Source organism: Solanum lycopersicum, chromosome 3 (genome assembly GCF_036512215.1).
Source record: "Solanum lycopersicum chromosome 3, SLM_r2.1".
NCBI classification, from domain to species: domain Eukaryota; kingdom Viridiplantae; phylum Streptophyta; class Magnoliopsida; order Solanales; family Solanaceae; genus Solanum; species Solanum lycopersicum.
In genome coordinates, this window is record NC_090802.1 from 7192200 (window position 1) to 7204927 (window position 12728).

Here is a 12728-nt window from a genome sequence, read left to right on the forward strand (position 1 = left end):
TTTGGAGTTTGTGAACCTGGTTCAAATGTGGGTGGTAAAGCAAGGTTCCCCCTAAATTAAAGCATGAGTGACTTCAATACTGAGATTTTCATCATTAGAGCAGTTTGAGATTGAACGATGCTTATTGTAAAAGAGGGTTCTTGGTGATCTTTAAGAAAGTTGAATTTTTGATGATCGACCAGGTTCATTAGTGCTTATGTTTGACCCAAACTCAGGAAATTAATGCATTGAAAAAGGATGGTATATACCTGAGTATTACAGAGAAACCAGGTTCCCTTTTTTTGTGTTTCTTCATGATTTACTTAATGGTGTTAGCAAAGAGAAGAGATAACATCCGCAAACTTTCTAAGCATTGTTTGAGATGTGACTTGAGTGTGTACCTGTTACAGTACGAGGTTGAGTTAGCAGATAATCATTGTATAATTACTCAAGCGTAAGATTATTCTTTTACTAGCCAATTATTAAAGGAAATCATGATAATGCATCAACTTGTTTCGATAACACCATGCTTTGACTGATTTTTCTCAATTTCTTCATATTCAAGGCCTTCACAAGAATGTCGCATCATCATATTCTCCCAGATCAAATGAATCTCAAGCTGATTCACAGAAAACCAACCCTTGTCAATTTTTAATACCTTCCAATGAACAACAAGGACCATGTTCACACAACAAAGTTCCCCCAAAGGTGTGCCATACTCTTACTGTCTCGATTGCTCTAATATTCATCCAATCTCCAGAACCATAGATAAGTAGTAATTCATGTTGCAGGTGCATCAATGATTGTTAGCTGTGAACCAGGTTCATATGCAGTGTTCCCTAAATTTGCATCATCAAAGATGTTTGATATCATGTCACTTTCTTCAACCTTTTTTTTTCATTTTTCTCATCCTTTTCAAGGAATAAACTGCCTCCTTGAAAATCAAAGAGCGAGAGGAAATTTTCTACCATTTTTAGCACCATTTTGGAGCATGCACTATTCATGTACCAAGTTGGTCTTTTCCCTCTCACCTTCACCTGAAACACTAGTCAAAGATTAGTCTTGGGAACCCAGATTAGCTTGGGCCCCTTTATGTGAGTAAAAGGATGAATAAGATTTCTTCTAGTCCATAAAGGCAAATAAGAAAACCTTTTATTTGGAGCATTTTTATTTCGAACCAGGTTCTTAGCCGTATCAGTCTTTTCCTTTTTGGTGAACTTAACATTTTTCTGAAAAGCCTCAAATAAAGCTTTACATTGATTCTTTAAATGACCTGAGTTTCCACAATGAGTGCACAAACTTTTAGACATGTGAATAGTGTGTGACACAAGATTATTCTGTTTTTTAAAACCTATCCCACTTCGACTAGTGGTTTGCTTTTCTTGAATCTGGATTAAAATTTCAGAGGACCTGGTCCATCTAAGATTTCTTTCCAGATCCAGTTTGGTATGATCAAGATTTTCTTGTAGCAACCTATCTCTTTCTGTTAAAGCTTGATATTTTATGGTTAACAATTTCAGTTTTTCTTCTAGAGCTGATTGAAGTTCAGTAGCAGAGTTTTTGCCCTTGTGACTTAACTCTGAAATTTTAATATGTTCTTTTAATTTATTTTGAAGAAAGTGATTGTGTTTCTCAAGATTGTCATTGACTTCTCTTAAAGATGCATAGTTTTCCATCACTTGTTCTCTTTCAGAATTGACAGACTGATATACATCTATAAGAATACTCAATAAGGAATCTAGTTCCTTTTTAGAATATGATTCAATATTTACTTTGATGTGATGAAAACTTACCTTGCTTTGATTGTCATCTTCTTCATCATCTTCAGAATCTGATCCAGCCATGAGTGCTAGTATGGTTTCTTGTGATCTGCAGGTTTCCTTTTCTTCCTTGGTTTCCACTGCTACAAGGGCAAGAAAGTCATAATCATCTTCTTGTTCTAGTGCAAGAAGAGACTGGTTTTCTGTCTCATCACCCTCAGAATCTTCATCAGATGAATTCTCCATTGCTGCAAAGGCCCTCTTCATTGACATATCTGCCTCTTGAGTTGTCATTCTTCTGTTTGAGGGGACAAACTTATCCTTTTTAATGTCTTTGCCCTTCTCAGAGTTTGCATTTTTCTGCTCTAAGGCCCAAAGTGGACAGAATTTGATGAAGTGATCTGGGCTCCCACACTTATGACAAACCTGGTCTTTAGTGTTTTCAGATGGTTTTTGAGAAGCTTTCTTTTGAAAGGTCTGCCCTCTCTTTAGCATTCTGGTGAACCTTTTGGTTATGAGGGCAATATTTTCCTCTTCAAAATCATCCGATGTAGTAGCTTTTAGAACCCGGTTCCTTTCCTTTCTTTTTCCTCCAATTTCCTTTTCTTGGTTTTTCTTGAGTTCGTATGTGATTAGATTACCAATTAACTCATCCATGGCCAGTGAGTCTAGGTCGCGGGCTTCAGTGATAGCCTCGATTTTGCTTTCCCAAGTTTCAGGAAGGACACTCAAGAGTTTCCTTACTGCCTTTCCATTAGGCACTATCTCTCCTAAAGAGTACATCTCATTAATGATGGAGGTGAACCTGGTGTGCATGTCTTGAATAGTCTCCCCTTCTGCCATCCTGAACAGCTCATATTGCTTGTTCAAGTTATCAATTTTAGACTTCTTGACTTGCGTTGTTCCCTCATGAGCTGTTTGCAGTGTTTCCCATATGGCTTTGGCATCTTGCCATGACGAGATTCGATTGTATTCATCTGGTCCTATGCCACATATCAGAATTTTCTTGGCTTTGACATTGTTTTGAATTGCAAGCTTGTCTTCAACATTCCACTCTTTTCTTTCCTTTAGGATTTTGGTAATTCCATCAGTTGCGGTTTTCATAGGTATGGTTGGGCCATCTAGAATTACTCCCCATAGATCAGGGTTTTCACCAATAAGATGGTCCATCATACGATTTTTCCATCATCCATAATATTTGTCATTGAACAGTGGTGGTCGTGTTTGTGAAGCTCCCTCTTGTGGGGTAGGTGGTGCTGCCATTGAGTCTTTTCAAGGTGTGAATCTTTTTAACGAAAAGACCTGCTCTGATACCAATTGAAGAAACCTTACCCCAGAGCACAAACCGGGTTCGTGTAAGTTGCTTTTAAGTAAAGACAGAGTAAAGACACAAACACTTATTGAATTAAAAACCTTCCTCACTCAAGGAAGGAAAAACCTTGTTTTATTAATTCAACTATAAGATTTTGTGATTACAACTCAATAATCAAAAGTCTTATCTCTACTACTCCCTCGATTGACTCCAATCGATCTCTCCAAAAGGCCAAACCCACCTTTTGCTACAACTCTTACTAACACTCAACCCTACAAAGAGCCAAACCCACCCTTTGTACAATAAACTGTAAACTACAATTAAGAACAAAAACAAGACAAATAGTTCTACACGATAAAACCTTCTTACTCAAGAATGTTTTAAACATAGTAATCCTATCAACCTTGAAGACTTAATTTGATGAATAATTCTCCCTTGTTCTCTGCGTGAAGTCGTCGTATTCTTCATCAGCGTCTTCTTCTTCTTATAGAGTTCCTTTTTCCTTCAGTCCTTATCAGATAAGGTAAGGAAGTTATTATTAAACAAGGATTCCCTTTTAAAGTACCATCCTTATTATATACAACTTCCTTCCTTAATAATATATTTAAGGTTTTCCTTATTTGTATCAACTTATACCTTTAATATATTATTTTTGACTTTGACAAATAACTCTATTTTCTTGATTACTTGGCTGACCCATTTTACTCGATCTTGGACTCGATCTTGGCTTCTTTTGCTACGTACATTTGCAAAAGAATTAGTTTTATAAATTTTGCGAATAAAAATAATAATATATGAATTTTGCGTTATTTTTGGATACTTTGCCATTTTCTTATAACTTTTAGATAATATATATATTATACATGATTATGTATATAATCAATATATTTTATGATTATTCAAAAATCATCTAAAAAAAAGATTTTAATTTTAGTAAAATATTTAGACAACTAGTGTGATTTAAAAATAACTTACGTAATTATTTTACAATTAAAATAATTATGTTATTTTGTTAAGATTAAGAAGCTCATTAATTAATTTATATTGATTCCGATTATTTAGTTATTAGTGAAATCCTTAAACCAATTTGGACAAATCATTTTTGGGCCATTTACACAAATTCCCTTTTAGTCCCTTCCAGCCCATTCCCTTCTATTCCCTTTTCTTTTTACTAATTTTAAAGCAACCCAAACCCCAGGCCTAAATTTTTTCCAAACCCAAATCTTTAAGATTTCAGCAGCCCACTTTAATTCCAAGCCCACCTCAGCCGACCCATTTCCTTTTTTCCCTTTCCCCTCAACCTTACCCCTCGAAGATAATTCAAATTTGAAATTCAAAAATTTAAACAAGTTTCCCCCTCTTTTGGCCCTAATTTGGTTTATAAATATCCTCATCTTCTTCATTGTTAAAGGGGTTGGTTGGGAGAAAATTTGGGGGGCCTTTTTTTTTTAAAAATTTTTTTAGTGAGGGGGGCGGGGGGCTTTTTTTGAAAATTTCATCATTTTTCTCAGAAATTTTGTGCAAGAAATATTGATAGCATAAAATACACAAATATAGGATATACGTAGGTGTCCGAGTTTAACGTTAAGTTTGAATGTTCGCTGCCTCCACTGCTCGTTTCGTCTCCAGCTCGCTGCCCTAAAGGAGGTGAAATCCCTTTTTTTCTTCTTTCTTTCTTTATTCTCTTTAGATGCTGCCATTTAACCTTACTAATGTTTTTCTTGTTTTTGTTTTCTTTCTTGTGTGACATCGATTCGAGTCCACTTTGGACTCCATTATCACATTCCTCCGAGTTGCAAAAATCTTTGAGTCAACCCATTTCAAAGTCTAGGGAGCCTTAAAGTCAATATGCAGGTTGAACACAACAAATGAGCTGCTGGAAATTAATTTACAGGTGTTGCAGAAAGTTGTATATCATCTATATACATAGTGTATACACTGATATATAGGAAAAAAGACATACTGGAGGCAACATTCAAAATCTAGGTTGATAGCAGTGAAAATAAGCTGCTGAAAGGGAACTTTCAACTTCCGAAAGTTGGAAAACAGGCTGATATACAACCCGTACACAACAGTATACATCATTTGTTACCTTGACTCTTTTACAGGAAATGGGCCTGGGCCCTTTTCAACAAAAGTTTTTAATAGGCCCAAAGGTCAATTTGTTTTGCAGGATTGAATTGTTGAAAAGGGCCCAAACTTAAATGGTTTATTACAGGACAGGTGGGCCAAAACTCAATTGAATGAGTTTGGGCAATCAAGCCCAAGTTCAAATATTTTTCCTCTTTATTTATTATTTGTTTGAATTAGTGTTTTGGTAGAATTTTAATAATCTCCTAGAGGGTAGCCATTTTTATTATTTTAAATTTTACTATTTTATTTACTTTTATCACCATTTAATTTTCCTTAAGTTAATTTCCTTTAAATGTTTTTCCTTTAGAAATAATAAGGAATAAAAAATGAAATAAATATAGCAGAAACGAATTTTCTCTTTACTTAGTTAAAAATCTTATTTTAAAAGTCATTTAGTCAAATCGCCGGTCAACCGCGAGTTAGCGGGCATCCCGAGAGCCTAACACCATCTTGGGATGTACATTGAACTTCGAACCTTTTTTTCAATTGATTTTATCTGTTTTTAAATCTATTGAAATTTTTAGTGGCGACTCCGTAATTTGGAAAGTCAATTTTTCTTAAATAATAACATTAATTGATTTTTCAAAACTTAGTCAATTCACATCATTTAACAAAAAATAGTAATAATTGTATTTTTTAAAACAAAGCAGAAATGGCGACTCCGCTGGGATTAATTAAGTTCTAACCATAAGATTTGACTGTTTGATTATTTGTTTTGATTGTTAAGATATTATTTGTGCCGAATGTGTTTAATTTTTCATAAACTGTTGCATTTCATGGCATATTCCCGCCAAACGGCAAGTAATATGCATTAGGAAAATGAAAGTTACGTGGCTTTCCACGACTTTCTTCAGAAAATACACAAGAATTCATTTGAAAGTATCAAACAAATAGTTGGAATGCGGTCATCCGACGTTGTTTGGTAGCTTCATCCCGATGTTTGTCCGAATCGGGTAACCGTCAACTTGAAAACTATCCTAGTCAACTAAGATAGAGCGAAACCCAATCCCAAAAATAGCGCATTTGAACTAAGATGACCCATTAAAAGACCACCTTGAGTCCAAAACGGCCCACAACCTAAATGTACGTTCATACTTATGTGTTTAAATTTGAAGGATGTATACGTTGTTTGAGAAAATCATTGTCTCATAGGGTAAGGATTAGATTATAGTTTATAAGTTAAAGAAAGAGGTTTAAAAGCTACTGGTCCATCCAAAGACGTTGGCGCCCGAAGATTACAAGAGTCAAGAAAGAAGAAGGATCTTTCGTGGAGGCATAGTTTAAGGTTTTATCCCTGCGTGGGACTGATTATTTTGTATACATTTCCCCTATTATGTATCCCCATTAAGTTTTATTCATGAAATTTGTATAAATTTGAGTTTTTGGGCAATGACATATTTCAAATGACGTATACATCCCTCAAATCGCTAGGCCCACCCTTGGCACATAAGGGTCACATAGCTATTTAGAACGCGCAATATTTGTTTATTTGTTATAACTGCTTATGTGAATATGTTGTTTTATCTGGAGATATTCTAGCTCACTCTTCTTCAAATACTTTTAGAATCCCTAAGCACAAATATCAAGTCACTATCAAAATTGCGTCCAAATACTCTTCGAGTCTTTAGTTTCTTAAAAAAAAAATTTTGAACTTCATTTTTCTTTAGTACTACTCTCATATCAGAAAAAGATTCATCATTTCAAAAGAAATTTTATCTTTTCCAACTCCTACAAGGAAATTAGAGTTACATCTCAATCAAAAATCAAAGTACGGTAATAAAAGATACTGTCAACTTTATCTCGACTCAAGTCGACATTTTTATTCACTAATCCCAAAGTCAAGTAGACAAATTTCTGTCTATTTAGTCATTTTTGTTTATTGGTTTCTCTATATCGATGAGTCAGTTTATCTCTAAATAAAGCAACTCTTATGTGTTTACACCTATATGTGATATCTTGTATTATTTACCACCTCCAGGCACTAACATATTGGTCTTTTGAGTTTTTCATTTGTCAGGTATTTAAAACTGATCTGTGTTGATAAGTTGGTTGATCATCCGTATTTCACAAGGTTTAAGTCCCCTAAAGATTCCTTTCTCAATCAAATTTGCAAAAAAGAAAAGACAACAATGGGGGATAACAATGATGAGATTGACACAAATGATGTTGTCATGGCTCAACCCGCCGCCGCTGATAAAAATGAATTGATTATGCAGTTGATGCAACAAATTGCCGAAATGCAAAGAATGCGAGATTTGTCTAATCCAATTTCATCCTTCAACCCTTTCAGAGATGGAAGGCCTCCACTCCACTTTCCTCCCCCAAGCACGGAACAGGTTCATAACCTTCTCTCTAACCCTACTCAAAATCCTCCAATCATTGACTTAACTACCCCCAATCTCCGTCACGCCACATCGTGTCAAGCACCACAACATCCTCAAAATACTAACCTTCAAATCCTCCATCTCCCTCAAAACCAAAATACGAACAATGCTCAAACCTTCCCCCATCTTCAAAACCAAAATACCGATCCTCAAACTTCCCCCCAAAATTATCAATCCACTCAAAATACCCAAAATCCCTCCATTGTTCCACCCATACCTCAAAAGACTACTTTCCAAATCCCAATTCCAAATGAACCTTATGCCGACTGTTCCTAGCTTGATTACTATAAGGAACAGGAGAGAGAGTAGAGGTCAAAAGAAGAGGTAGTCAGGTGAATATGAAAGAAGAGATCAGGAAAGCCATGAAGGAGTTGCACTATATTTCCGAAGTCGATGGATTGAGCTATAAGGATTTATGCATCCATCCGAATCTCGACCTCCCGGAAGGGTTCAAAGTGCCAAAGTTTGTCACTTTTAATGGAATAGGAAATCCTCTAGCACATCTGAAAGTTTATTGTGATCAACTCGTGGGAGTTGGCAAAAATGAAGCATTATTGATGCGTCTCTTCAGTCGAAGTCTAAGTGGAGAAGCTCTGGAGTAGCTTACATCACAAGAGCTGAAACAATGGAAAAGTTGGAATGCACTCGCAAAAAATTTCACGAAAAGATTTGGACATAACATAGAAGATGCCCCAGATCGCTACTACTTGGAGAAGATCAAACAGAAATCTACAGAAAATTATCGAGAGTACGCTCTTCGTTGGAGAAAAGAGGCCGCAAGAGTTCAACCTCCCATGTCCGAACGTGAGATCACTGAAATGTTCATTCGTACTCAAGAGCCTGAGTACTATGAAAGAATATTGTGTATGATGGGACAAAAGTTTGTCGAGATTGTCAAAATGGGAGAAGCTTTGGAAGACAGTTTTAAGACTGGAAAGGTCACCAAACTTATCGCATTGCGATCTAATGAAAAATTTACTAGAATTAGTGATATGGATAAATCAAAAGGAAAAGTGGAGGAGGTAAGTATGATCACGGCTACCCGTATGAGGCCAGCTACTCAAAGGAAAAATCAAAACCGTAATGTCAATCAGGAAAAATTTCCTCGCTCAAAATTTAGGAAGGCTCCTAAAGTATTTACACCATTAAGGGAATCTCAAACTCAACTTTATGAAAGGTTGAAAGCAATAAGTATGCTCTATCCTATAGAAGGAAGACCAGCCAATCCTTTGGGAAAGTTTTACAGAGCCGACCACAGATGTGCTTATCATTCAGGAGTTGTTGGACACGACACAGAGAATTGTTCAACTCTGAAGCACAAGATTCAAAACATGATCAACAACAACTTGATCAATATTGAGGAAACCACCTGAATGGATGACATATTGGATGCTTAAGAGTGAGTACAAGACATTTCTGAACTGAGTCATTTGAAGATATTCATCATCAAAGGTCGAGAAGAAGAATGCCTAGCGTTGGCCAAAATTTTGCATATGAAGTTTTGTTACCTTTCTTTTGAAAATGTATCACACATTTCTTGTTTTAACTATGTTTGACCTGATTTCTCAAGAATGAGATATGTAGGCGGCCTGTGTTGACCTCAGTCGTTTCTTTATCAAAACTTCCTACTTTGGTTAACCCTTGAGGGGGAAACTACGTTTGACCTGATTCCTGCTCCAACGGGATACGTAGGCGCCACAACGGCTCGGTCATATACCAATAAGATTTCCATTTCTCTTCATAATGGAAACTGGGACAGAATTTTTGTGAGGATCTCAAAAATTCATTTGAAGTTGGACTTCTTTAACAAGTCAAAACAGAAGACCAAAATTCTACGGAGATTAGCCTTGGGTGGATCTTAAAAATTACGATAATCTAGTTTGCAACTAGGACAGAATTTTTGCGATGATCTCAAAAATTCCACAAATGTCATCTGTTACTTATTGATGTAAACTGGGAAATTTTTTTTGAGGAGGGGTCTCAAAATTCCAGAATGAGCAACCTCAAAGTTAACAGAGCAAGTTATGAGAGTTCTTATATATTGTAGACCGGGACAAATTTTTGAGGAGGGTCCTCAAAAATTTCCATCAAATATGTCATATAAAGAACGGCGAACGGGCGAGCGTGCAAGCCAACTGCAAGAAGGAGCATGGAGACAAAACCAACACAAATCAGTCTTTCAAACTAAGAATTTTTCTTTAGATGCAGGAACATTGAAGTCACAAAAATGGCTATATAAAGCTGTCAAGAATGACAAAAGGCGTCACTTGCACCCATCGTGGACTCCTCAACAAAACCTAGAAAATCTTCCACCTTATTTTCTCTCTATTCCTTTATATTGCCTCAAGTGATTTCTAAACAAGTTTCTTTTTATCTTGCAGGAATATTATCGAGCCATCCACTTCGTTACAGTTGGAACATTATCGAGCATCCACCTTGTTACAGTTGGAACATTATCGATCATCCACCTCGTTACAGTTGGAACATTATCGAGCCATCCACCTCGTTACAGTTGGAACATTATCGAGCATCCACCTCGTTACAGTTGGAACATTATCGATCATCCACCTCGTTACAGTTGGAACATTATCGAGCCATTCACCTCTTTACAGTTGGAACATTATCGAGCATCCACCTCGTTACAGTTGGAACATTATCGAGCATCCACCTCGTTACAGTTGGAACATTATCGAGTCATCCACCTCGTTACATTTGGAACATTATCGAGTCATCCACCTTGTTACAGATGGAATATTATCGAGTCATCCGCCTCGTTACAGATGGAATAAAATCATGCATCGCAGAAAATCATGCATCACAGAAATCATGCATCGCGAGTCAATAATTATGCACGACGAGAATATTTCATGCCTCGTCAAAATTTATGCATCACGAGAAGATTTCATGCCTCGTCAAATTTATACATCGCGAGAGGACTTCATACCTCGCTGGAATTTATGCATCACGAGAAGAATCCATGCCTCGTTGAAAATCATGCATCGCGGAAATCATGTATCGCGAGTCAATAATTATGCATGACGAGAAGATTTCATGCCTCGTCAAAATTTATACATCGCGAGAAGATTTCATACCTCGCTGAAATTTATGCATCACAAGAAGACTTCATACCTCGCTGGAATTTATGCATCACGAGAAGATTTCATGCCTCGTCAAATTTATACAGACTTCATACCTCGCTGGAATCATGCATCGCGAAAATAATGCATCGCAAGTCAATAATTATGCACGACGAGAAGATTTCATGCCTCGTCAAAATAATTGTGCACGATGAGAAGGTTTCATGCCTCGTCAAAATTTATGCATCGCGAGAAGATTTCATACCTCGCTGAAATTTGGACATCGCGAGAAGACTTTATACCTCGCGGAAATCATGCATCGCGGAAAATCATGCATCGCGGAAATCATGCATCGCGATTCAATAATTATGCATGACGAGAAGATTTCACGCCTCGTTAAAATTTATACATCGCGAGAAGATTTCATTCCTCGCTGAAATTTATACATCGTGAGAAGACTTTATACCTCGCGGAAATCATGCATCACGAGAAGAATCCATGCCTCGTTGAGAATCATGCATCACGGAAAATCATGCATCGCGGAAATCATGCATCACAGAAATCAAGCATCACGAGTCAATAATTATGCATGAAGAGAAGATTTCATGCCTCGTCAAAATTTATACATCGCGATAAGATTTCATACCTCGCTGAAATTTATGCATCACGAGAAGAATCTATGCCTCGTTGAAAATCATGCATCGCAGAAAATCATGCATCGCGGAAATCATGCATCGCGAGTCAATAATTATGCATGACGAGAAGATTTCATGCCTCGTCAAAATTTATACATCGCGAGAAGATTTCATACCTTGCTGAAATTTGTGCATCGCGAGAAGACTTCATACCTCGCTGGAATTTATGCATCACGAGAAAATTTTATGCCTCGTCAAATTTATACATCGCGAGAAGACTTCATTCCTCGCTGGAATCATGCATCGCGAAAAATCATGCATCGCGGAAATCATGCATCGCGAGTCAATAATTATGCATGATGAGAAGATTTCATGCCTCGTCAAAATAATTATGCACGACGAGAAGGTTTCATGCCTCGTCAAAATTTATACATCGCGAGAAGATTTCATACCTCGTTGAAATTTAGACATCGCGAGAAGACTTTATACCTCGCCGGAATCTATGCATTACGAGAAGAATCCAGGTCTCATTGAAAATCATGCATCGTGAAAAATCATGCATCGCGAAAAATCATGCATCGCAAAAATCATGCATCGCGAGTCAATAACTATGCACGACGAGAAGATTTCATGCCTCGTCAAAATTTATACATCGCGAGAAGATTTCATACCTCGCTGAAATTTAGACATCGCGAGAAAACATCATACCTCGTTGAAATTTGTGCATCGCGAGAAGATTTCATGCCTCGCCGATAATTGTGCATTGCGAGAAGATTTCATACCTCGCAGGAATTTATGTAACGCGGGAAGATATTCATGCCCCGCAAGAAGGTATGCATGGATAAAGAAAGGAAAACCGCATATCCCAAGAGGAATATTTATCCATCGGCCTCAACTGCATTCTTTTATTTTTGATAAAAAGTAAACATCAAGATGAGCATCGAAGATGACAACAAAAGAAATATCGATATCGCATCAGCATTTATTTATTTTAACATCAATGAAGAGTACATTGAAGATTTTATTGCAAAACACAAAGTCATAAGCTTTATTTTCTGTACGTCATACCGATCGAGTCGACGTCGAATATTGAGGAGAACAATGAAGTGTCGACATGGTAAAAATGACACTGTCTCCCATTCTAATTACATTTTTAAACTGACGAGTTTTATCTCAGTTTTTGTCGAGAGCATCCAAAAGGATGAATTCTCCAAAACCACAGGTGCGGACGACATCAAAAGGGATGCAGCACAACGTGAAACTTTTTCTTAGCAGCGAACTGGGACATAGTCCAAAGAGGAATGTCAAACTCTTAGGACGCAAGTAGAGGAGCGACTTCCACCACAATCAAACCACACCCCTATCTTAAGGCATGTGGGTATTTCTTTAGGTCTGTCAGTTTCAGTCTCGCATCCGGAAATTTCGGTATATGTCGGAAGCAAGTTTTC

At 37.0% G+C, this 12728-nt stretch overlaps 1 protein-coding gene across 1 annotated transcript; it reads right to left on the reverse strand.

Moving 5' to 3' along the window:
• Positions 1-484: 484 nt before the first annotated feature.
• LOC138347344 (intracellular protein transport protein USO1-like) lies at positions 485-2909 on the reverse strand. Its single transcript, XM_069295464.1, has 3 exons — positions 1773-2909; positions 1158-1682; positions 485-637 (listed from the first exon to the last, which is right to left on the reverse strand). The coding sequence occupies exons 1-3, from the start codon at positions 2907-2909 to the stop codon at positions 485-487; spliced, it is 1815 nt and encodes a 604-aa protein (XP_069151565.1).
• Between the last annotated feature and the right edge of the window lie 9819 nt (positions 2910-12728).